This window comes from Bidens hawaiensis, unplaced genomic scaffold, assembly GCF_021521415.1.
Source record: "Bidens hawaiensis isolate Kalapana, Puna unplaced genomic scaffold, B.hawaiensis_p1.1 tig00014658_1, whole genome shotgun sequence".
Classification (NCBI taxonomy): Eukaryota; Viridiplantae; Streptophyta; class Magnoliopsida; order Asterales; family Asteraceae; genus Bidens; species Bidens hawaiensis.
Genome location: NW_027492282.1, coordinates 461,231 through 487,706, shown reverse-complemented (window position 1 = coordinate 487,706; position 26,476 = coordinate 461,231). Strand labels below are relative to the sequence as shown.

General features: G+C 35.4%; 2 protein-coding genes and 1 pseudogene across 3 annotated transcripts; 1 reads left to right on the top strand and 2 right to left on the bottom strand.

Annotated features, from left to right (window-relative positions):
- Positions 1-850: 850 nt before the first annotated feature.
- Positions 851-7,587, bottom strand: LOC143547209 (protein TIFY 4B-like; annotated as a pseudogene). The gene is made up of 8 exons (XR_013137736.1): positions 7,244-7,587; positions 6,938-7,059; positions 5,492-5,582; positions 5,283-5,421; positions 3,923-3,988; positions 2,967-3,027; positions 2,703-2,884; positions 851-1,160 (listed from the first exon to the last, which is right to left on the bottom strand). The product of XR_013137736.1 is annotated as a protein TIFY 4B-like (transcript).
- A 2,996-nt stretch (positions 7,588-10,583) lies between these two features.
- Positions 10,584-12,074, top strand: LOC143547208 (protein LIFEGUARD 2-like). Its single transcript, XM_077038692.1, has 4 exons — positions 10,584-10,968; positions 11,214-11,327; positions 11,599-11,756; positions 11,868-12,074. The coding sequence occupies exons 1-4, from the start codon at positions 10,710-10,712 to the stop codon at positions 12,072-12,074; spliced, it is 738 nt and encodes a 245-aa protein (XP_076894807.1). The 5' UTR covers positions 10,584-10,709.
- A 691-nt stretch (positions 12,075-12,765) lies between these two features.
- Positions 12,766-26,148, bottom strand: LOC143547225 (protein NETWORKED 1D-like). The gene is made up of 5 exons (XM_077038707.1): positions 25,749-26,148; positions 23,091-23,752; positions 21,378-22,611; positions 14,853-16,603; positions 12,766-13,876 (listed from the first exon to the last, which is right to left on the bottom strand). The coding sequence occupies exons 1-5, from the start codon at positions 25,849-25,851 to the stop codon at positions 12,920-12,922; spliced, it is 4,707 nt and encodes a 1,568-aa protein (XP_076894822.1). The 5' UTR covers positions 25,852-26,148; the 3' UTR covers positions 12,766-12,919.
- Positions 26,149-26,476: the final 328 nt, after the last annotated feature.

The following is a 26,476-nucleotide window of genomic DNA, read 5'->3' as shown; positions in this document are numbered from 1 at the left end:
TGAAAATAATAACATAGGGTATAAACACATTATGTAATGAAAATGAGTAAAATGGTCTATTCGTTAAAAAATGGGCATGTATGAAAGTTAAATTTTTTGAAAAATAACGGTAAAATGGTCATTTATTAAATTATTATTAATAAATAAGAGTATATATGATAATCTAATTGTTTTATAAGGGAATATATGATATTTTAGTTACTTTGTAAGGGCATACATGATATTTTAAGTTTTGCTTGAGTATATATAATACTTATAATCTTTGCAAAGGTATATATAGGGTTTGGATTAAATACAAATGAAATTAATTTGCTAAACATGAGAATCAAATAGAGTTTTATACATACAAGTAGAGTATAATTACTCTACTTGTATGTATAAAACTCTATTTGATTCTCATGTTTAGCACGTTAATTTCCTTTGTACGTTAACCTTCCCCATATGAGATTAATCCTAGTTTTTATAATTTAATTTTCTTAAATCAGAATTATAATTCAATGTTACTAGTGACACTCTTATATTTCACTTCCATTGCAAAAGACAATTCCCACTCTAACGTGAACTAACTTCGTGAATTCATAACTTTCCATCATGTTGTTTCAGAACAATTTAAAGCATAGAACAATTTATTCATTGTGGGCACACGAAGTTACATTTATGTAACGAAAGAGAAATTTATGAATTTTATTGGTCAAATACTTGGCCAACGATCCCCAAAGCCTTCATTTAAAAAAAAGGAGGTTTTTCTAGGTTCAAGTTCTACCTATGACAAAAAAAAATAAAAATAAAAATAAAAAAATAAATGGGTTTTCTCAACCATAATTGGTTCCTCCTTAGAGTAGAACGGAGATGATGAGGTGTTCAATGACCCGTCAGTGTTTCAAATAGCCGTTTTTTTTAAGGGTAGCGAGTCACGGATTATTAAAATCCAATTCTCAAACTTAGAAACATAACTGACTTAAAGTTATGGGAATATATTTGAAGGAATTAAAATCGATTAAAAAAATAGAATTTAAAGAAATCTGAATCTGGCAAAACTATGAAAGCAAGCAACAACCTCCAGAAATCCTAAAAGCATTAAACTAAGGATACTCCACTCTATTAACTATGTATCCTTGAAAGTTTCTGGCATCCTTCGTCATCTTCAAAGGAACGAGCACCTGCACAAACTCAAAACATGTCATTTACAGGTTGACTGCCCAACGCTTAGGTCAAACGGGTTGAAAGTTGCCCAGGATTGAAATCCAATACAATGTAGGGGGTTACAAACACAAATTATGTCATGGGCTACTTTTTACCAGCTCAACCCATTTTACTCGTTTCCTTTTTTGGTAAGGTTTTAAATGAACACATTTGAACCGTTCACATTAAAAGAAAACCAAACTCAACCCGTTTTCACATATGTGAGTTGAAATTGCCACCCTTAGGACTAGGTGATAGAGCTGCTTGCCTGAACATGTTCGTGAGGTTGGCGGGTCGAACCCGACACGAACCTAAACACGACGCAAACCCAAAACTACTGTCACACGCAAGACCACGAACATGGGCCCATTTAACCCGACAATTTATCACATAATAATCCTTAAAATTTCTAACTTTTACAAATTATTTTTACTTTTATAAAGCAGTTATGCTTAAACTATTGGCAATTTATTTTTAAAATTTTACATTTTAACAACAAAAATACCCAAATAGTTAAGTTATTATATGAAACACATTTAAAAAACTAATATATATATATATATATATATATATATATATATATATATATATATATATATATATATATAGGGTTGGTATCATTTAAGAACTCCAAAAAAGTTAAGAACTGTTAGGAACTCTAAACAATCAAACATTTTTTTAATTTTTTTATATACTAACATTATTTAAGAGTAGTTTTATCATATTTTATATAAAAAATTTTGATTACATATATAAATCACAAGTTTACATATGTGTAAAATTTATGTATTAACAAATTTACATAGGTGTAAAATAAAACATAGATATGTATAAAAACTAATTTTCAAAACTATAATTATAAATATAGATGTACAAAATGATGAAACTACACTCAAATAACATTAGCATACAAAAATTTTTATAAAAAACGTTAGTTTTCAATGGTTCCTTCAAGTTCTTAACTAATTTAAGGGTTCTGTAATGATACTCATCCTATATATATATATATAATGGTTACACGTGTCAGCCCATGTACCAGGTTGACACGAACGCGACTCGCTTATCCAAACATGTTCACGGATTCAACCCAAAACTGGCTGACCCAACCCCGTTTAGACTAAACCCAAACCCACTTCGGGTTAGGTTCATGTCCTATCAGAAATTCACACCCCTATGGAGTAGATCCGTACATGGATTATCCAGATTGTTAAATAACCATATACAAGTGATTAGCAACATTAGGTGAAAAATGTGGTATAATCAATGTAATATGCAAATAACACAATGTTAATAACTTTAAGATGTGATGATATACATAGAAACAGAAAAATGGGTGGGTCAAGCAGGTTGGGTAACGTGTCAAAACAGATCATCAATTTTTTTTAACTTAACTGTTTAAAATGTTGTACTCCGTATGCATTTAAAAAATAAACATTGGGTGATATTCAACCCAATTAACCAAACAAATCATCTGTTTATTTAATTAGCATAATTTTTTTTTATAAAAGCAGTTCTGTTACCTTTTGTCAGCAAGGATGGGAAAGAGACTTAAATTTAGCTAAAGTGGTTAGAGGTGTCTGGTGGTCTGACAAGTGGCGGTGGGGAGCAAGTGGCACTCCTGCTCGACTGCTCATTTAGGTTATGGTTCCCGATCTGAGGATGATTACCATAAACATCTCCTGCTTTTCTCTTGCTCTTCAACCTTCAACTAACAAGAACGTGAGAACCAAACCAAAAAAATATATTGGAAAATAAAATGATAAATTAACAGATTTTTAAGATACCTGTCTTTTCGCTTCTCTAGATACCTTTGAACTGAGGCTTTTCTGCTTGATGAACCTTCAGCTTAGAAATTTTAATTGAAAAGTAAAATAAAATTGTTAAAAGAGGAATAATATTATTAAAAGTGATAAGTCAATGAATTATAATCAAGTTTTCTAATTGAGAAGATGTAGTAAGTATTCATGCATTTTAAAATACACTTTAGTCAACTTTTGATTTGTTCAACCCACTTGATTAACTACCTTTAAGAGTGTGCATGAAACCGAAATAACTAATCCGTAACTGAAATAACCAACATAACGGAACCGAAATAACAAACGGTTTGGTTTGATGTTTTTTTCAGTTTTGGTTTTGCATGTACCGAAAACCAAAAAACCTGAACCAACTTTTATAACCAAATCAAACCAGTAAAAACCAACTTTTATTATTGAACTTTTGGATTATAACTTTCATTTTTTAAAGTTAAGTAATTTGTGAAAAACTACTAAACAGTGTAGCCTCAAAATTTTAGTCCCATATGTGTAATGATCAATTAATCATAATTTAAAAAAAAAATTAGGCCCAAAGTTTAGACCAAGATTCACTTTTTGGGCCATTCTTTTCGACCCAAAAATTCCTAGTCCAGATGGCAAAACCAAAATACTAAAACCGAACCAAACCCATTGTGAACCAAAAACCAAAACCGAACAGTTTTCAAAAACCTTTCGGTTTTTGGTTCGATTTGAGCCCAAACCCATCCAGGCAAACCCTTAGCTATCTCTTAGTTCACTTTTTTATGTTATTTTACTCTTGGACTAGTTAGAAATAAAATAATCTTGATACACAAACAAGTTGATGATTAAAGCAATCGATATGCAAGGCTTGAAACATGAGGAATTCTCTTAAAAATTAGATTATGCAACATTTTTTTATATATAAAAGGCAAGAAGAAATATTATTATAAGATTTGCATAGTTACCGGAGGTATCTTCACGCGATATGTTGCTTTCTTCTTTGTGCAGGCGATAATTGTCTGTCATTCTCACTGTAAAGCAAAGATGTTACAAATCAGAAATAATGCATGAAGTACACTCGTAAACACTTTTATTTGTTTAATTAAAATATCATTTCATAATAATTACTTTCTGAATTAAAAACTTTTATTTTTATTGCGACCAATCTGAACATGGTAATACCTCTAGGGCCTCCGAAACAATTATAGTTATAATTATTAAATACCAATTGTTCAGCATAATTAATTATAAATTCCCATGTACCACACTTGAACCTAGGAAACCGAACGGACATGAACGAGGCGTGCCCGTGTTCGTCGTTTAACTTTAACCAAACAGACGATCGAAGAAGAATAAGGTTTTCTTGTTTGTGTTCATTCGTTAAAAAATGAACGTGATCATGCTCGCTTATGTTCGTTCTTTAATAGTATAAATGAATAAGTCACGAACGTAAACGAACATATATAATTGAACATAGATGAACTATTACAGACGAGCATAATTGAGCAAACACCAATTAGAAGTAAATGTAAATACTAATCTGTCGGGCTTAAAAAATTAATAAATCATCATCATCATCATCATCATCGTACTCAGTATATCCCACCAATAGCAAAGCTATAGTAGGGTCTGAGGAGGGTAAGATGTAGACAGCCTTACCTCTACCCCATAAGGATAGAGAGGCTGCTTCCGGTGAGACCCCCGGCTCGATAGTAGTTTTGCATCAAGCCTTGGACATAAGGCACATAGCACTCAATCATCGGGACCGGCTGATCGGTGCATGTACCCTTGTCTTTCGGCTATCAACGCCACTACATGATGCCTGATTAACCGTCCGTCACTTTTAACGTTATTTTCACGAGATTAGTAAAATAACGTCAAAATTAGTGCAATTTCACTTTTGCCCACCCGAGGGTTCACACATCTATACATCATATGTGCGCACCGCAAGCAGGGCTATTAAAAAATTAATAAAATATAGACAAAATCGTAATGTGTCATGCATGATATTTTAATATATTAAAACTAGACTAAATTGTAACGGGCCTGACAATTTAAATGAATACATAAACAAACACACTTAAAACAAACGTAAACTAACAAACATAAAATGAACGTGAACGCATACAAACGTTCACAAACAAGACAAGCGTTCATATTCGTTCGTTTAACTAACTGAACAAAAAGTTCTGCTCATGTCCGTTCATTTATTAAATAAACGAACACAAACAAACTTCCTAGTTCCCGCCAAACGGTTCACTGAACGTTCAGTTGTCTGCAGGCCTAGTTGAACCATTGAATATAATCAACGACAAATTAATCAACCTCTTTGCAAAACTGGAGGGAGCAAGGGAGAGAAATCCGGGCCCACGTTAATGCTTGGAGCTTGCAACATGTTCCCATCAAATGGATCTTCTTGAGGAAACTGGAGTGGACTTGCAGCAAGCCGGAATAGTGCCTGTGCCTGAATTCGCTCAGTTAGTGACATCAATGTTTAAAACTGGAGTTTGTATAAGATACATCAAATCATATACCTTATCAGCTGGGACATCATCATATACATTCACTTTGCCACTATAAAATATTGTCATTTGCCCTTTTGTCTCTTCTGCCCCGCCATTAATCCTGAAAGATTCAGGTAAAAAGTTAGCAACATGATACTTTTCCGCTAGTGTTATACTGTTATGTAAGTTTATTGTGAGTGACAAATGGACGTGCGTATACCATACACATAGATATGAAAGTTAATCCATGGACATCATTAGTACTATTATAAACAGTGCACTTAGTCTCATCAATGGGTTAGAAGCCTACATATGCTACTACAGAAATTAGTAACTTTAAGCATTAAATTATAAATTGTGAGATAAACTTGTCAGATGCAATATATGATAATGACTACTGTAATATATGAAATTGACTAAGAATCAGATTCATGTATTCACCCAAATGGGCCTCGTTTATGATTCTAGGTTTCAGGCTACTTGTTGTATTTTAATTCAAATGCAAATATAGGAGACATGTTTAATAACCCTTTCCAGATAACTATATGATGTAGATCTATTGAAACCAAATCTTCAAACATGGTTAAATTTGATAAAAAGAAGAGGTGCTGCAACTAATGCTGTATATCTTGCAAGTCTCTTAACTTAGGAAGGAAACATATGAGGATATGAAGTGAATCTTTTTTGTTCTACAACCATTTACAATTAGTTATAATATGTGATCCTCCTCTAAGTGAGTAACCCACTACCTAATTGTTCAATGCAAAAATCAACTTAATGAGAAAGACGCGATATAGATTAGATGTAACCTAATTTCTCATCGTTCCATATTACTTTGTAGCTTTTGATGAACAAAAAGGCACATAAAATCCTTCTCAAACATATTAAAGTAAAGCTGAATCATCAGAAGCAAGTTTGATTTCTAGATCAGTTGGGATTAAATATAGGTATACTGATAAGGTTTATGAAAAACTTAGATTACAGGTCAAAAGGCTCCAAACCAGTTAAACATGATCTAGTTATCTCACAGGTCTATCTTAAGTGAAACCAATGAGGGAAATTTCAGCAGTTGATAATTTAGGATAAGATTTGAAACTAGTCAAACTAGTATCTTCTAATGAATTAGGTCAGCTATCTTTTCCTTTCATATATATATCATATGTGGGCAAATTCTTGCACTCTTGAAACAACAGTAAAAGAATATATAAGCTCGGTTGAAACTGTTCACTTTCTATCTTTAACTAGCATTCCTAATACTAACCAACAATCAAGAAAGGAAAAAAGATGAAATGAAGTTAATAGAAATCATAAAACTAACTCATTTGTTAATGGAAGCTAATGATGTCTAGCTTAAACAAAATCCACTAAAAACAGTAATAATAAAAGTAAAGCTTCCTTCGCACACAATCTAGATCCGCATCATGAAACATGTACAATCATTACACTTAATAGCCATAAGATGATTTAACAAGTTACCGAGGCGGAGCAGAATCATTATCCCCCAAATAATCAGCCTTCTCGGTATCATTCCTGTGACAGGGAACTGATTCTTCCGCTGAAATCGAGATCTCCGTTTCGGCACTTGTTCCTTTCTGGACCTACATTTCAAAGCTCCACATAATTAATAATAACCTAATCACAAACAAACAGTTAAATACTATAATATAATATATCAATATAATATACAAAAGCATAAAGCACAGCAATATTATATTAACAATTAGCATAATAGCATCCACTATTTCCTAATAAAAAATTAGGTAAAAGTTAATTAAACCGTACACGAGCGGCGACCGGAGTCCGGGAACTAATGTACATCTTCTGGCTAGCGTCTTCTGATTCCGGTGACGGTTCGAGTAACGCCTTGAGCATAATCACTTGCTGGATCGCCTGATATTTGTCTCATACCTAAATTTCAATAACCGTAACACATCAAAATTCAGTCACTAATAATAATAATAATAATAATAATAATAATAATAATAACAGGTGACCTTTTAGTTTGAGGTAACGGCGGCAGTCTTCGCGAGTGAGCTGCGAAATGTCGTCTTCGGTGAGCTGATGAAGCGGTTTATCGAGCGCGGAGATGGCGGAGGACGGTGGATCCTCGGTTGTTGACATGGTGGAAATTGAATTGAAGAGGTTCAATTTGAAGGAATTAGCCCCAATTTGATAATAATAATAATCATAATTGTAATTGTGTTGTGAGAATGAATGAGAAATTGGGGGTGTTGTCGTTTGGGTTTGGGACAATAATAATAATTTAATTTAAGGTGAGTTTGTTTGAAGGTCTTGTTTATCCAATGGGAAGCCTGCAACTTGCCACCCCGTACTGCCACGTACTCTATCTACCCTTCTTTTTCTTATTATTATTATTATTATTCTTTCCATATTATTAAATAATTAAATATTTTAAGATAAATCGGTTTTAGTTTTAAAGGTTTTATACAATTATGTAGTTATAACTTATAACTTATATCGTCATGGTTAAGTTTAATCACATGATTTGGGAGCATATGTTTATTTAGCGTAATAGTAATGTATGGCTTCTTATACTGACTCGAGTATTGAGTTTTCGGTTAAGAATTAAAAAAAACTTGTAAATGTAGCATGTTCGAAAAGTACATGTGATTACCATGGATTTGTTTAGCATTCTATTTTGAGAAATGAGATAATAATGATTCTTTAGTTAAGATTAAATGTTATTATTTAGTTGTAAAATAATGTGTAATCCCAAATGATGATGATAATTATTGTTTAAGGAAATAACAAGAGTTGATATTATGAATATCAAAAGTAAAGAAACGTTATTTGCGGTAAATGACGTTTTCTTAGGTTTCATGCTTAAATACACGAGTATATTTGTATAAATTTGGGATATGATCATTGTGTTATTCGTATACTTGATGTAATGAAATGAGTATGATCATTACGTTATTCATATACTTTATGTAATGAATTAAGTTTTAGTTAATATGCAGTACATATGTATATGCATGCATATACAGGATTATGACGAAATGCAATATAAACTTGGCATTATGTTCTATACGTGTTTAATATATATGATCTTGCAACTAACTCATGATAAAAGTTTTTATTATATGAACATGATTTTTTCTTTCAAAATCAAAATCATCACACACTATATATATAAAAAAAATGATATTTGTTGTATAAAGGGTAGTATCATTTGTTTATGGGAAAGGTCCATGCTTTAAGTGTGACATTGAGTTGTATATTTAACGTGCCATATCATGTCCTTTCTTCCTTATACCTTTTCGCAGCAATGAATAAGTTGTGATTTTGTCCCTTCATTAACCAAGAACACATGTCTGATTGCAAAGAACACATGGAATTCATAATTGTAATATAAATCGTAACAACCAGAGGGGATTACTATTTGATTGGTCTCAAACTAGCGTGCACTCCACATATGTTAACTCATACAAAAGTTTGATCCGATTTATGTTGTGGTTGTACATAAATCCTAACTAAACTGTAATGACTCGACGAAATTACAATCTCGAACATAAATTAGTTTATAAATAATATGCAATCAAGTCATGTCTATACGGCTACCTTTATGCTCGTTCAGGGTGGATTTCACACGAGGTAATGATAGCCTCAAGATTCAAGGTGTAGCAGTAGTTACAAGCTTAATGAGAACATGATGATTCAATACGGTAAGTACATTTACAGGTGACGATTATTCATTAGTTTAGTTGTGATGTTGGACTGATCGGATAAGAAAAATGGGTTTCTCTTTCTATTATTGGACTTAGTTTGATATTATATTTAGGACCTTTTATTTAAGAAAAATAAACTCTCATTCCGTGATTTAAACTCGGGCAACTTCTTTAAAATCAATGTATGCTTACTAGTTAATCTACATAACAACAATGGAGTTAGTTATTTAAATGTAACTAGCGTAAAAGTATTAATACTATAACCATTCAAATGTCACAGTAACACGTTCTACTATGAACTCCATAAATTGGAGTCTATATAAAACTTGCAAAAGTGTCATTGTTCGATTTTCATACAATCCAACAACCATAGTAGCAAAAAATCAAAAATTTAAGGTTCTTGGACGGTGTTGGACCACGTTGAAGCATTAGATCTTGCCATCTAGTGTCATCACATGTTACCCTCAAGTACTTGGATCTTAATCGGGCATATCAATTAACAAATCATATGATAGCATTTATGAATGCAAGTCCTATTCATATATTGGACCATATAGTCACAACATGACAATTTTCGATCCATGTCAAGGCATGATTTTCAAGCATTGACGCCACATGTTATGCTATCTTTAAGCATATATGATTAAAATCTTAAATGAAGAAATTTATCACATGCAAAGATGACATTTTTGACGTACTTACGATGAAAATAGTACTAACTAAAATAGGTAATCGTTTACCTATTTTACATGTAATAGTTATTATATTAACCAATTAAGTATGCAAAAAATACTTAATTAGTACGCCGACACACAAACATTAACCTCTTTTTGTCTATATAATATAAAAGGGCACATTTGCTACAGACTCTTGAGTAATCACGAAAATCATGTAATACCGTCTATATAAAAACTGAATGACGTTAGTGTCTGATGCGATCACATAAGTGTTGGAAACCATTAAGCATATATTGTGCATTTTCAAAGTTGCTTTGGAGCATTATTCAATCATGGGTTAAGTTGGCAACACTAAGAGACCGTCGATCAATTCAAGAACTTTTAAAAATCTCGCCAAAAGCTGCAATTGCCCAAGAAGGAGAGTTATGTAACACAACGAGCTGGTGGTGGAATGGTAAAAAAAAGATTTGGTGCTTCATATGACCCATGTTCAATTTCTGCCCCCATCATTTAGTTTCAACGTCACTAAGTGATGATAGGAGACTAGGCGAGTAGGCGACGTTCAATAGTTGGATCGTTGAACTGAACAAGTTTTATCTCACAGCGTTGTCGTGTCTTCAGGCGAGTGTTCACGAGCCATGGTCTTAGGTGAGGGTTTTCCCTGGATTGGAAGATGAGTGTATCCCGATATGATGAATTTAGTCGGTAGCCTCATTTGAATATTTTATATTATTTCATTAAACAATAACACGGTAAACATGCAGCAGGTTATTTAAGTATTTAACGACGAAATGACCGGTAGAGTTTAACCGCCGGTAACCGGAATACGTCGTCGTTTCGATCTCAAAACCTTTAATTCAATAATAATAATATCATTCAATCATGTGGACGCAACATCCGTTTCTGAAAACGGACCTTGAATCCGGATCATCCGATGAACCGCTGTATCCGATCATGTCGGAGTCACCGGAGCTCCGGTGGTCGTTTATTCGTAAGATATATTCAATCGTCGCCGTACAGTTACTTCTAACGGCAGCCGCTGGTGCTATTGTGGTGACGTATCATCCTATCGTCACGTTTTTAACGACGACTAACGCTGGATTTGTTTGTTACATTCTTATTATCGTCGCTCCGTTCATCAGTACGTTATATTGTTTGTATAAGGCATTGTTCGTGTTCGTCCGTTATTGAACAAACGAACTGTTTTAACTTTTATGTTCAACGTTTTATTATATTTGACATGGTCAGTGTTAACGATTCGGTGTTAAGTTCCACATGTTCGTTCATTTATTAAATAAATGCCGAACAGTTTGTGGGACGTTTGGGTAGTATATATACAGTTGTAATAATTTGTGTTAATTAATGATTGTTGTGTTACTTCTACAGCTATGTGCCCGTTGTCTTATTATTATCAGCGGCATCCGGTTAACTATCTGCTGCTTGGAATCTTTACAATATCTCTTGCTTTTGCGGTTGGTTTGACATGTGCATTCACTAGCGGTAAGTCCATGGTGAAAGGTTTCGTTACGAATTTGTTGCTGTTATGCTTTGTGTTTCATATATGATCACAATTAGATTTGTGGTCCAAGTGATTTTCAAAACTTTTATAAAGTTTTTGTGTGTTAAATATTATTACAAAGATAGAACAAAACATAACTGGATTCGCCCATTCATAAATAAACCAGTTAAACATTACCACGTCTATTATATGAATTCCTTGTACGTTTATTGTTACAGGGTAATTGTATTGATTTCTATTAAATTTGTACAGGAAAAGTCATTTTAGAAGCAGTTATTTTGACAGCTGTGGTGGTGGTGAGTCTTACTTTGTTCACATTCTTCGCTGCAAAGAGAGGTTATGACTTCAATTTCTTGGGGCCATTTTTGTTTGGTGCTGTTATGGTGCTTGTTGTCTTTTCCTTCATTCAGGTTTGTCCCATGTATTTTTAACTTAACATGTTTGAGCCTTAGTAAAACATAAACCAATTGACTCGTTAAAATCAAATGGGTCAAAATTCATTTGTGTTAATATTTTTGCAGGTTTTCTTTCCTCTAGGCGAGCTTTCAGTAATGATATACGGGGGTTTATCAGCATTAGTCTTCTGTGGCTACATTGTGTATGACACCGACAATCTAATCAAACGATACACCTATGACGAGTACATATGGGCTGCCGTGGCTTTATACTTGGATATCATCAATCTATTTATATCATTGCTTACTATTTTACGCGCTGCCGATAATTAATATAGTTAAAAGATTCAAGGCCTCTTACCATCTGCTCATGAGCTTATCTTAAGTGAAGCAAGTTTGGGTCAAATGTGTTGATTGCTAAAAGAGTCGAGGACACTTATTTTATTTTGTAATTTCATAAATAATTATGTGTCAATACATGTTTAATAAAGTGTTTCTTGCATCAGCAACAAAGTCAAAGCTAAATTTCATGTAATTGTGAAGCATAATTTATAATTATCTTAGTCTGCAAAAGCTAAATAGTAGATACTATCTAAAATTTTAATTTAAGATCTATTTTCCCATTGTAAACATAAATTTTTCATAATGTAGAAAAACAATTTCTGAAAAAACACATGCCAGCTGTGCATGAGAACTATGTAGGCACAAACCTGAAGCGGTTTGTGTAAGCAGAAACCACACGCGCGAACATGCAGCCATGTGTAATGAAAGGAAATTAGTTGAAAACCAACTTTGCTGCACATGCGAATATAAGTTATGAGTAAAGGCATAGAACACAGTAAAATGAAAAAAAATAAAAAAGTAACCGTATAAAAATATCCAAAACCAAATTGTAAAAATCTCAAATAAATTATAAACTTCAGAATATTTTGAAATAATGTTGAATAGAGATTATCTTATTGAACACAATGGTGATAGGTAATTTAACCATTTTACACTATTCCCATTCAAAGTTCAAACACTAGACCAGTTCCAAGAGAAAAAAACAAGCTCTCCAAAAAATAGCCTCTTGAGATCATATGGGAACATTTACATTCTCTCTAAACTCAAATATATAAATATTGTTCATTACTATATAAAAAAGACACTAATAATAAACCCGTAAACGAAAAACTCGATTAATCTCCTTTAGTCGAAGGCTCGGCACAAGCACAAAAGTGACCTTTCTTCCGCCTGTTGTTTGCTGCTCTTGTTCTTCCACCACCATAAAGATAATCTTTCAAAACCACCCGTTTTTTGGTGTCGAGAAAACGTTTTCTTCCACTCGGTGCGTTTACATCATCAAGTTTTAACAGCTTAAATTGTATCTTTTGTATCTTTACTTGCAATCGACCGATTTTTTCAGACACCCTTCTCGCTTGTCCTGACACTTTATCTCTTCTTGCACTTTCACTTTCTCCCGATTCCGAGTCACCTTCAATATGTTGTACTAATCGCGCGTTGATTTCGTGCAGCTTTTCGATGGCGGATTCAGCTTCCGTGAGTTGACCTTTGACCAACTCGCATTCGATCATTGGTTTTCCCTTTCTACTTGTTAATGTCGTCTCGACTTTCCGTTTCAAATCATCGATTGTGATTTGAAGATTCGTTAACTTTAGAACATCGGAATTGAGTCGTTCTAGAACTTTTGTCTTGTTTCCATCTTCACGGGGCTCCTTGAACCTTCTAGAAACTTCTAGAATGTCATCGAGAGACGCGTCTGAAGCGGTGGGATGGTGTTTGGACATAGGTTTGGAATCATTCGTGGTTTCCCATATCTCGCCTTCTGTTAACACTCGTTTGCTTACATTGTATGACGAGCATTCGGAGGCTTTATCGAGCATTATGTCTTTTGGGTCGGGTACTGAGATTTCAGGTGTTGACTTTCTTTGACTGTTTGGTCTACCTGGATTCTTTTGCTGACTCAATTCTTTAATCTGCATCATTGTGGACTCCAGCTTTGCATCTGAATCTAACTTTTGTTGTGTTGCTAACGTTTGCATCTTGGTTACAGCTGCTTCAATAAGTTTAACTTTAGTTTGAAGATCCTGCAACTCGACAAATGCATCTCGTTCCACGGTTGCAAATTCATCACCCTGAAAACATTCGTTACCAAAAAACTTCATTAAATTAAAAAAATATATCGTAACTATTACAATATAGATTCACACACAAAATAACAGAGAATCGTAAATTGTTTTATTTAATATAATTTATTTTATATAGAGATAAGTTTAGGGACCCAACTCCGACTCGTTCTGACTAAAGGTGTAAACGAGTGAAATTGCTCGTGAGCTACTCGAAATCGGATTGCTAAAAACTCGAACCAAGCTGAGCTTACATGAGTTCGATCCCAAGCTTCACTTATCGAGCTTGAGTAGGCTCGCGAGCCTAAACGATATTAATAGTGTATACCTATAATTTAATGTTTTAAACACATAGTTACATATATTAATTAATTATATGTAACTTTATGATAAAACTGACTTAATAATGTATATTATGTTATATATAAAAATTATACTAATAAATAAATAAATACAAAAATAACTATAAATCCAATAAACTAATTAATAAAATAACTAACAAATAAAGACCCGAGTCGGGCTGAGCTCGAGTTTGAAAAACTGCTCACGAGCTGAACTCGAGCTTTAGATATAGAGCTTGAGTAAGGTAAACGAGCTCGGCCCGGCTACACTCCTAGTTCTGACCACGTACAAAAAATTATCAGTTTTTGACTTCACACGACTGACCCAATTTCCCACATCTACACATTCAAAAATATTGAAATCCACAGGTCAATTCGGGTATGCTATATCTCTTCATGTCAATGGAAAATAATAGCTTGAAAGAAAACGGGTAAAATGACACCCAAAGTGCAATTTCAATGCAGAAAACCTTCTAAATTATGTTTCAAATTTTAAAATACTTACTGAAACAACTTATTTGAAATCATATTTAATACGCCAATAGCCTTTTCAACAATGTTCAACAAAAAGTGTTCCAGGTCAGGTCAGGTCAACCCAACCCACACAAAAAAATATCAGTTTTCGCTAAAAGGTTAAGCATTACCTTCTCGTTTTCGGGCTGTGAGACTTTGATTTTGACACAGGTATGATTTTCCAAGGATATGATGCTATCCCTTAAAGATTCAACAACCGGACCATACGCATCCAAACGATCTTTAAGATCCACATTCTCACATTCCAAAATGTTGCTTCTTTCTTTAACCGACTCATTATTTAAATCTTTGAAATTAATTTCATCTTCAAGATTCAAACAAACTTCAGTAAGCTCACTGACCTTCTGTTCTAACAACACTTGACAAATAACGGAAGTCTGCAAATCCTGATAGATTAACGACCCCTCGATTTCAAGTAACCGCGTCTTTTCCTCTGTTTTTTCAAAATTTTCTGACAATTTCTGAAATTTAGCCTCAAAAACCTGGATTTCTTTGCTCAAATGATTATTATCTTCTAAAAGTTTGAGAATCTTCTCATTGTTTTTTCGCTGCAGGTCCTTCTTCTCATTCTCTAAAATCTTTATTTCCCTTCCTTTTAACTGCAATAAATTATTTCCATTCACTAAATCCAAACTCAATCTCTCACAAACAGATTGAACCGCTCTAAATTCTTCGTGTTTCTCATTAATGCAATTCTTCAAAATTTGCGAGAAGACTTCTTGACTTAAAACGTTATTTAGAATGATGTCATTTTCGTTTTCTAGAACACGAATCTTGTTCTTCATCTGAACATTATCTTCCAACAAAGATTTGTTTTCTTCAAGAACAACTGCATTCTCCATCTGCAAGGTTCTAGAAGCTTCTTGAACAGCTGACAACTCATGTTGTATATTCTCCAGCTGAGTTCTTAGACCCGATTTACTAATATCTCCTTCGATTACTTTCAATCTTAATTCTTCATTCGTTTCTGAAATTCTCAACACCTCGTTTTGCAACCCAAGAATCTTTTCAGCACGAACACTCGATTCCTGTTCAATTGCATACTTTTCCAATTCAAGATCCGCCAATTTTGACTTGAGTTGACTCAAAAGTGTGACTAGAATCGTTGTCTCAACAACCAACTTCATGCTTTCGTCTTCGTTTTTAATCAGTGTGCGGTTTTTGCCTTCAATTTGTTTCTCAATATTATTGAAACATGTTTGTTCTTGCCCGTTTTCACACTCAGTGTGTAATGAAAGACCAACAGATTTCAACAACTGATGCACCCCATTCGTTAATCTATTGTTTTGATCAGATAAAGATTTAATCTTCATCTGGTTTTCGGTTTTTTCTTGTTTCAAAACATGAATCAAACTTTCTGACAATTTGGATGCTTCTTGAAGTTTATGACAATCATTTAACAGAGAAAAGTTGTTCTCTTCAAGATCTTGAACACAGTTTGACAATATTAAGATTTCGATTTCAAGACCGAAAGATTTATCAACCTCTTGGTCTAACTCTTTGCTTTTGTGTTGACTTTCTTGTTTCAGAAGTTGAATTTCACTTCTCATTGCTTCCATTTGTTGGTTATTTTCTTGAGCAAAAGTAACATGTTCTTGAGATTGTAAATCCAGTGATACATTCAACTCTTTCACCCTTTGAAGTGTAGATTCTCTTTCCTTTTCCATTAATGAGTATTTATCTTCTAGATCTGTGTATTTCATCTCAAGATCTTTTAACTTGGTTTCAGTAACTTCTATTTTTGTGACCAAACTACCCTTTTCAGTTACAAGTACCGACTTTTCATCAGCAAGCAACTGACACGAATCTTCAAAATTTTTTGACTTTTGCTTCAAGACCTCAAGTTTAACATGAGCATCAATCAATCAATCATGCCTAGTAAAATCCCGCCGACAGCAAAGCTATAAGTAGGGTCTGGGGAGGGTGGGATGTAGGCACACCGTACCTCTATCCAAAGGAATAAAGAGGTGGCTTCCAGAGAGACCCTCGGCTCTAAGTACATGTGTATGAAGCAAAATAAAGGAAATCAAAGTTTAACAGTTATATAAAAACTACTACTAATTATAATAATATTAATAATATTAATAATAAGATCACAGTTTAACAGCTATATAAAAGCTAATAATAATTATAATAATAATAATAATACTATAAGTAAGGGAAATACCATTATGGTCATCATCATCATCATCATCGTACTCAGTATATCCCACCAATAGCAAAGCTATGGTAGGGTCTGAGGAGGGTAAGATGTAGGCAGCCTTACCTCTACCCCATAGGGATAGAGAGGCTGCTTCCGGTGAGACCCCCGGCTCGATAGTAGTTTTGCATCAAGCCTTGGACATAAGGCACATAGCGCTCAATCATCGGGACACCGGCTGATCGGTGCATGTACCCTTATCTTTCAGCTATCAACGCCACTACATGATGCCTGATTAACCGTCCGTCACTTTTAACGTTATTTTCACGAGATTAGTAAAATAACGTCAAAATTAGTGCAATTTCACTTTTGCCCACCCGAGGGTTCACACATATATACATCATATGTGCGCACCGCAAGCAGGGCAGGAAATACCATTATGGTATGTAACCTAAATAAGTTAAGTCTAAGCCCTAAGGTATTCAATTCTCTCTAAAAATCCTTAACTTTAATTCTACTTCTCCACGAATTCCTATCCTCAACCATGTCCTCGGAGAGGTTTAGGTCTATCAAATCATGCCTAATCCTCTCATCCCAGGTCAATTTCGGTCGTCCTCTACCCCTCCTCCCCTCTATAGCAATGTTTTCTACGGATCTAACAGGATTCGTCGTCTGTGATCTCTTTACATGTCCAAACCATCTCAATCTCCACTCTCTTATCTTGTCTGCTATGTTCGCCACCCCTAATCTCTCGCGAAACACAACGTTTCTTATTCGGTCTAGCCTTGTGTGCCCACACATCCAACGTAGCATTCTCATTTCTGCTACCTCCATCTTCCGCACTTGTGCCTTCTTGATGGCCCAACAATGTGTTCCATATAGCATTGCAGGTCTAACTGCCACCCTATAGAATTTTCCCTTTAGTTTAGTCGGGAAACTCTTGTCGCACAATATACCTGTGGCTGCTTCCCATCTACACCATCCTACCTGAACTCGGTGGGTCACATCACTGTCTAATTCCCCATCGCTTTGTACAAATGATCCTAAATACTTGAACTTCATTACCTGCGGGACCACCTGCCCTTGAATTGTGATCTGTGCGTCTTCATTGTCGTTTATCCCACCAAAATCACAGTGGAGGTACTCCGTTTTAGATCGGCTAATCTTTAAACCTTTTGTCTCTAAGGTTGTTCGCCACTTCTCAAGCCTCATGTTTAGATCTTGTTTTTTCTCAGCAAGTAACACAATATTGTCTGCGAACATCATGCACCACGGGAGAGTCCCCTGAATCGACTTTGACAACTCATCCAAGACTACTGCAAAAAGAAACGGGCTCAACGCTGATCCCTGGTGAAGACCTACCTCTACAGGAAAGAAATCAGTATCCCCCACTGGCGCACGGACACTTGTTTCACTCCTGGTATACATATCCATAATTATCTCTATGTAATTCCTGGGCACTCTTCTACCCTCCAAGCACTCCCAGAGCACCTGTCGTGGCACACTGTCGTAGGCCTTTTCTAGGTCAATAAACACCATATGTAGATCACGCTTCTTCTCCCTATACTTTTCCATTAATCTTCTTATAAGGTGTATTGCCTCTGTGGTGGAACGCCCCGGCATGAAGCCAAATTGGTTGACCGTAACCTGAGTTTCTCGTCTAAGTCTAACCTCAATCACTCTTTCCCATAGCTTCATAGTATGACTTAGTAGTTTGATTCCTCGGTAGTTACCACAACATTGGGCGTCTCCTTTGTTCTTATAGATAGGAACTACAACGCTGCTCCTCCACTGGTCTGGCATCTTACCTGATTTGAGAATACTATTGAACAGAGTAGTTAACCACATGACTCTTTCCTCCCCCAGACACTTCCACACCTCGATGGGTATGTTGTCTGGGCCAACCGCCTTAGACCTTCCCATCCTCCTAAGTGCATCCTTCACCTCTTCTCGTGTGATCCGTCGGCAGTAGCAGTTATTCGATTGTTGTCGTTGAAAGTTTGTGTTGTCATGTTCTTCTTGGTAAGCTCTCCCATTGTTAAAAAGATTGTGGAAGTAGGTTTGCCATCTTAGCTTGATGTCCTGCTCCTTGGCCAGTACATGCCCATCTGTATCCTTTATGAACTTCACCGGTCCTAGATCTTGCCTTCTACACTCCCTGGCTTTGGCAATCTTAAACATAGCATGTTCCCCCTCTTTTGTTTCTAGACTTTCATACATCCGTTTAAAGGCCGCCTTCTTTACTTCCGCCACTGCCTTCTTCGCCTCTATCTTGGCCGTTTTGTAGTTGTCCCTCAATTCCGCTCGCTCCTCCTCATTCGTGCACCTCATTAGCTCCCTAAAACATCCTTGTTTGTCCCTTATCTTGTCTTGCACTGCGTCATTCCACCACCAAGACTCCTTATGCCCACTTGTCTTTCCTGTTGTGACCCCGAGAGTCTCCTTTGCTACTTGGATGATCTTCGTCTCCATAGCTTCCCATATATGAGTTGAGTCCCCATTTAGTCGAGCCCGCTTATGCAGTATGAGTTTATCATTAAACAGTAGGAGATTTTCGTCCTTCAAATTTCCCCATCGAATTCTCGGTGTACGTTTCTTCTCTCGAACAGTCAGCTTATTTCTGAAGGCTATATCTGTCACTAGTAGTCGATGTTGAGTCACAACTGCCTCCCCAGGTATGACTTTGCAGTCCTTCCACCAACGTCGGTCTCCTTGCCTCATCAAAAGGTAGTCAATTTGCGTGTCGCGTCCGCCACTGCTAAAAGTGATTAAGTGAGAATCTTGTTTCCTAAAATAAGAATTTATAATACCTAGGTCATGTGCCACCGCAAACTCTAGAAGATCTGTTCCGGTCTCATTCCTATCACCAAAACCGAAACCCCCATGTACGGCTTGAAAACCATCGTTAGCCTTACCAATGTGTCCATTAAAATCACCTCCTATGCAAATCCTCTCCCCCCTAGGTATGCCCCCTACCACTGCGTCTAGGCAATCCCAAAATTCTCTCTTTTCCTGATCCCCTAGGCCTACATGAGGCGCGTAGGCGGATACTACTGCCACTACTTCCTCTCCTAGTACTAATTTCAACACCATAATCCTGTCATTATGTCTTATCACCTCCACCACACTAGTGTGTATTTCCTTAGCCACTAGAAACCCCACTCCATTCCTAGCTCCATCAGACCCCGAGTACCACAACTTATACCCATTACACTCAGCCCCTCTATGTCCTTTCCACTTAGTCTCCTGGAGGCATGCTATCTGAACCCTACGTCTTTTAAGCACATCTACCAATTCTAGCAACTTACCATTTAATGTTCCTACATTCCAAGAAGCCAAACGCAATATACGCTCCCTATCTTTACTCTTTCCTACACCCCTAGTTTCAGGACATGGTCTCAAGTAATAGTCATGGTTCCTACGCTCTATGGTTGCAACTAATCACACAAACACAAGCAATAGAACACCAAATCAATAATAATAATAATAATAATAGTAACAAAAACTAATAATAATAATAATAGTGTGTAGCAATAACAATAATAGTTAAGAGATCTTAAAATGAAAATAAACTCCAAAGATCCGGATCACGTATGTTCTAATGATAATAATAATAATAATAATACTAATAATAATAATAATAGTGAGAAAGGAACGAGTATACCGTGAAGATGATGAAGGCAGATACAGCTCAACGGCAGCCAGGTTACAAGAAGCTCACTCTTTTGCTTTGGAACCCCCAACGGCAGCAAAAAATAATAATAATTGCGCACACAAAAATAATAATAGTAATAATAATAATAATAATACCAACAATGATAATAATAATAATAATAATAATAATACTAATGGGTAGTAATTATAAATAATAATAATAATAATGATGGGTAATAATAATAATGAGCACAGTGAAGAAAAGTTGATGGAACGGCAGATCTGTTGGGTTTCGTTTGCCGGAAAAGGAGAGCCGGTGGAGGAAAAGGCCGGATCACCAAAAAAATCCCTCGAACGGTGACAAAAAACAACCGCAAGGTTCTCCTTTTAGAGCGACAGATGCTTCCTGCCGGTTGAAAAGTCGTCTGAAAACTTGGTCGTCTGGATCTAGCTTGTTCGTACGACCTTGATGCTTCGCCGGAACTATCTTTCTGGTCTGGAGATGGTCCAAAGATCACCTGAGCTTAGAGACCTGCACAAACAAGACCCACCTACCTTTTGCCCTGTGAAGCTTCTGGCCGACTCAAGGTCCAGCCGGAGAAGATGACAGTAACAAGCTCTAGCCGTAGTAGAGAGTCTTAGCAAGCTCTATCCGACGCAAGCTCTAGCCGTAGAATAAACCTTCTACCGGAGAAGATGGCCGGAGAAGATGGCCGGAGTAGAGGGTTGAACGGTCGTATGTACGGAAGGGTAGAACTGTTAGATGTACGGAGAGAAAAAAATGTAGAGAGAGAAAAAGTTTATTCGTATGTACGGAAGATAAGTTTAACATGAGCATCAAAAAGCGAATTTTCAAGAACCGTGTTTTTCTCCGATACGTGACTCAAATTTTCGGTTGTTACTTGTAATTGACCTAACAAATTCGCCTTTTCAACCGCAAAATTTGACTTCTCTTCTAACAGAAACCGATATGATTCTTCAAGTGACTTCAATTTACCCCTAACCCCATCCAGCTCAGCACCCAAATCTGATAAAGAGTTTTCCAAAACGACGTTTCGTTCAAGAAGTTGCCCCATGATTTCCAGTTTCGTTAAAAGACGCGCTTTTTCAGTTTTTTCTTTTTGCAATTCTTCTTTTAAATTAAACGTCTCGTTTTGTGAATCTTTCACAGATGAACCGAAGTTTCCCGGGTTCAACCCGACATAAACAACTTGCTCCAAAACTGACTCGTGCTTCTTGTTTAACTCGTTTATTTCCTCTTTTAGACAATATATCTCTTGCTGAAGCGCGTTTCTTTGGTCAACTCTAAGGTCAACCTCTTCCTCAAGTCTCCCGTTAGCTTCTTTTAACTTACCGATTTCTGCCTGCATTTCGTTTAACGAAATGACGGACGATAAGTTGACCTCGCTGAGCTTCTCGTTCTCCTTGATTTTGTTCTCTATCTCTCCCTCTAAAACTCGGTTACGAGCGTTAATATCACATAAAACTTGAGCTTGGCTTTGCAACTCGCTTGCCATTGATCTTAACTCTTCTTGAGATTGAGCGTGCAATTGTTGTAATGTTTGGAACACGGTCTCGGCTTCAACAAACCGTATTCTTTCTTCTTGTATGCAAGTCCATAATCTCCCTAATTCCTTCTGTTTCTCTGTGATTTCTTGACATTGACTACTGATTTTGACTTCCTTAGATTCCAGTTCCATGCGTAGATTCGTGTTTGACTTTTCTAACATTAAGCGCCGCTCTTCAGCATCTTTCAAAAGTGAAATTCCATTATCGATTTCAGTTTTCAGCCTCTCGGTTTCTTCTTGCGCACACACGAGTCTAAGTTCGAGACTTGAAATAGTCTCCATGCATTGTTGGTATAAAACATCTTGTGCCTTTTTCTCTTTGGTTATTTTAACAATTTCAGAATTTGCTTCTAGAAGTTTCTTCTCTGCTTCTAGAAGCTTCTTTTCCAAATCTAATTGCAAGTTTATAGATTGTGTGTACTTATCATAAGCAGCATCTCTTTCATCTACTAACCTTTTAACTTCTTTCAAATTTTCCTCATTGATTTCTTCAATTTTCTTTTGGGCCTGATGGTAAAGCCCAATACTTGCTTCCTTTTCAACTTCTAATCTTTTAATTTCTTTCAAATTTTGCTCATTGATTTCTTCAATCTTCTTTTGGGCCTGATGGTAAAGCCCGATCCTTCTTCCTTTTCAACTTCTAATCTTTTAATTTCTTTCAAATTTTGCTCATTGATTTCTTCAATCTTCTCTTGAGCCTGATGGTAAAGCCCAATACCTTCTTCCTTTTCAACTTCTAACCTTTTAATTTCTTTAAAGTTTTGCTCATTAATTTCTTCAATTTTCTTTTGAGCCTGATGGTAAAGCCCAATACTTTTTTCCTTTTCAACTTCTAATTTTTTAACTTCTTTCAAATTTTGCTCATTGATTTCCTCAATCTCCTTTTGGGCCTGATGATAAAGCCCAATACTTTCTTCCTTTTCATCTTCTAACCTTTTCATTTCCTTCAAATGTTGCTCACTGATTTCTTCAATATTCTTTTGGACCTGATGATAAAGGCCAATGCCTTTGTCCTTCTCAACTTCTAAATTTTTTAATTCTTCCTTCAATTTTTGGGATTCAGCTTCCGCTCTGCTTGCACAGTCAGCAAGTTTTCTAGAATCTTCTTGCAATTTCAAAATCTCCGACTCGAGTTTTGATGGTTTATCCAAACTCTCGAGGTACTGCTTCATTCCAGCTTCTTTTTCATCTTCTAACTTCACTAAAGCCTCTTTTAATAAAAGAATTTCTTTGTCGAATTGAGACCTGTGTTTATTATTAATACTGTTGGCATCTTCTGAATCAGTGAAACTGAGGGCTTTTATTGCAGTTCCAGTTGACCAATCTTTCTGAAAGTCAACATGGTCAAAGGAAGGTATTGTGATGGTTCTTGAATCTGGGGTTTGAGGATCAGAATCATAGGGAGAATTAGAAGCTGAGTCATCGGGTACTTGATTTGGAAATGCTTCACTCATTGTTTTGTGAGCCTGGCGGAGGGCCCCGGTTGCATGATCATATCTTTCGGCTAAGGCCCGATAAGCCCGGTATAACTCTTCTACTAGTTTTATAAGCTCGGGGCGCTTTTTGTAGTACATTTCTGCCCTTCTGGCAAATGAATCCGCGTCTTCTTCGATGAGTTTTATCATTGCTTTCACTTTTATGTCAACATCTGTTCATGCAACCAAGGAAGAATAATTAATAAATGATTAAACATACAAGTAAATTAAATCTACAAGTTGGTTTGGATAAAAGCAAAACCTAGCTTCTTTCCTTCAATAGGAAACACAGCGCGATTAACTATAGAATTAATTATCGCTTGGTCCTTGTGTTTTGACATATTGCAACTTTAGTCCCCAAGTGTCAAATATTACACCTTTAGATCAGTTGTTTGCACGATTGTAACTGGGACTGTGCAGGAAACTGAAATACAGATCCAAAACCCAAAAAAAAAAAGAAACTTAAAAAACCTAACGAAAACACAGGACCGAACTGAATTTATAAATTTTTATTTTTTATTTTAAGTAATTGATAAGAATTTAATAAACTGTATAACCCATATATTTTAGTCCTAAGTGTACAGTAACAATTAGTTATTAGTTAACAAAAAGATTTAGGCCCAAATTAATTATTTTGAGACAATTTTTTCGGCTCAAAATTTTAAGCTCAAATGGCAATACCGAAACCAAACCAAAAACGGAACAGTTTTCAAAACTTAAGAAACCGAAATTTCAGTTTTTGGTTCGATTTGGTTCAACTTGTTCCGTTACATGAATGTGAAAATGACCATAAACCCCTGTAATAATTAACTTGTTTTTATCTGCAGGTGCACCCAACAATATGAAATATTTGTTTACGTTCTTTACTTCTTTAATATAGAGGTATTTTTGTCATTTTAAATTTTAACGAGAACAAATGAATACCGATCCATTCTAGGGACCAGGCGACCAGCGGTGTTACGTTCATGCGAACAATTTGTTTAAAGTTGTAAAATTTAAAAACTGGGGACTAAAGTTGCAATACGGCCAACATAAAGCATCCGCGTAATTAATTATTAAATATTAAAAGAACCAAAACCTAAATTCTAGTTGGAAGATAGGGAAAGCATTGAAGGCTATGAGATAATTACAAAATACCCTAATGTATTAAATACGCTCTATATAAATATACCAGCAAATTAAATCATAGCCAGATTGAAAGGGAAAGAAAAAGAAAACATTGATTCATTCCTCCAGTAGAAAGCACTGTGCACGATTGACTATACAAAGATCCGAAGCCTAAATTCTAGTTGGAAGATGTGAGAGCAATAATGGCTGTGTGAAAATTACAAAGATACCTAACGTATCCAACAGCCCTATGCCCCTATCTACCAAGAAAACAAGTGAAGCCGCCCGTGAGCTACTCGAGATCACCTCGTTAAAAGCTCAAATCAAACAAATCTTAAACAAGCTGGAGCCTAAAAATAAGATTGTTTGATAAATGAGCTTGAGCCCGAGCTTCACTTATCGAGCTCAGGCTTGAACGAGCCTACTATTTATTGAGTCTTTTATTCATATATTAAAGATATGATTATAAAATAATTATTATTGTGTTGCAATTATGATAAACTCATAAAAGTAACTACATAGTATATATTAAGTTATGTAAAATCTATAACTAAAACGCATATAAAAACATAAAAAGTGTATGCAATATTATAAATAATAAACAAGCCGAGCCGAGCCCGATTTTGAAAAACTACCCACGAGCCAAGCTCGGCTCGTTTAAACACCTAATGGCTCGTTCAAACCCAGTGCTCTTGCGTAATCTTACCATTTTACCCTAGATACGAACTGATATATTCTCAAAATTCAGTAAGATCCAATTCTAAAATAAGAAATGGTAAACCACACACTGAGATGTTATAATGATTATAACGTATCATTATAATCATTATAACATATATAATTTAGGCCGCCTTTTTAAGTCAAGTGATTATAATGAGTTTCTATTTAATTCTAGAGTTCCAACTTCCAACAGAAAAATGAAATTGTGATGTAATTGTAACCTAGGCAGCTACCATTCACTAAAATCACTTGATTTTGCATTATCATGTAAAAAACCAGTAATACCATTACTCCTAAAGTAGATATCGACTTTCAAGATGACCAATAGAAAGAAAGCTATACCTGAAAGATTTTCATGAAGCCATTTTGAATTCTTGGGGCTAATGTGGCTGTTCCACCACCACGAATACATACGCCTCGAGTCCGCCTTTGACAAAGTCACCATGGTCAACCTTCCGGTAAACCAGAACTCCTAAAGTTCAACACAGACGTGCGACTTATTTAGACCTTAGAACAAACAAGTACGAAACGTTTCAGGTTTTGATGACCATATAACAATCAGAGAAGTAATCAACTCTTCAAGATCAACACGGAACAATCATGAGTTCATTTAACAAAAGAGAGAATAACAATGCATCAGACAACGATTTTCAAATGTCAATCAAAGTTTTTCATAAATGCCATAAATAGAGTTGTTATACTATTACATCAACTTTATAGCAATATTTCATTTTCAACAAGCCACACCTAACTCCAAAATAAAATAAAAAAATATTAAAAAACCTAAAAAAAAAAAACAGTAACCAGCCCTAATTTTGAGATCCCAAACACCTCATCATCATCACACACAGCCACAAACAAATTCAACAAAATTACAAGCTCTAACCCTATCCATCATTATCAAAACACAATCAACCAATAATTAACATATCAGCATTCAATCACAAAACATTGAACCTACAGAATCAATAATTAACAAATCAAATCGAATCAAAAGTAACTTACAGAGCAATTAAAATTCAGTTGCGATTCCGATTCTGCAACTCTATAAACACAATCATATCGAATTA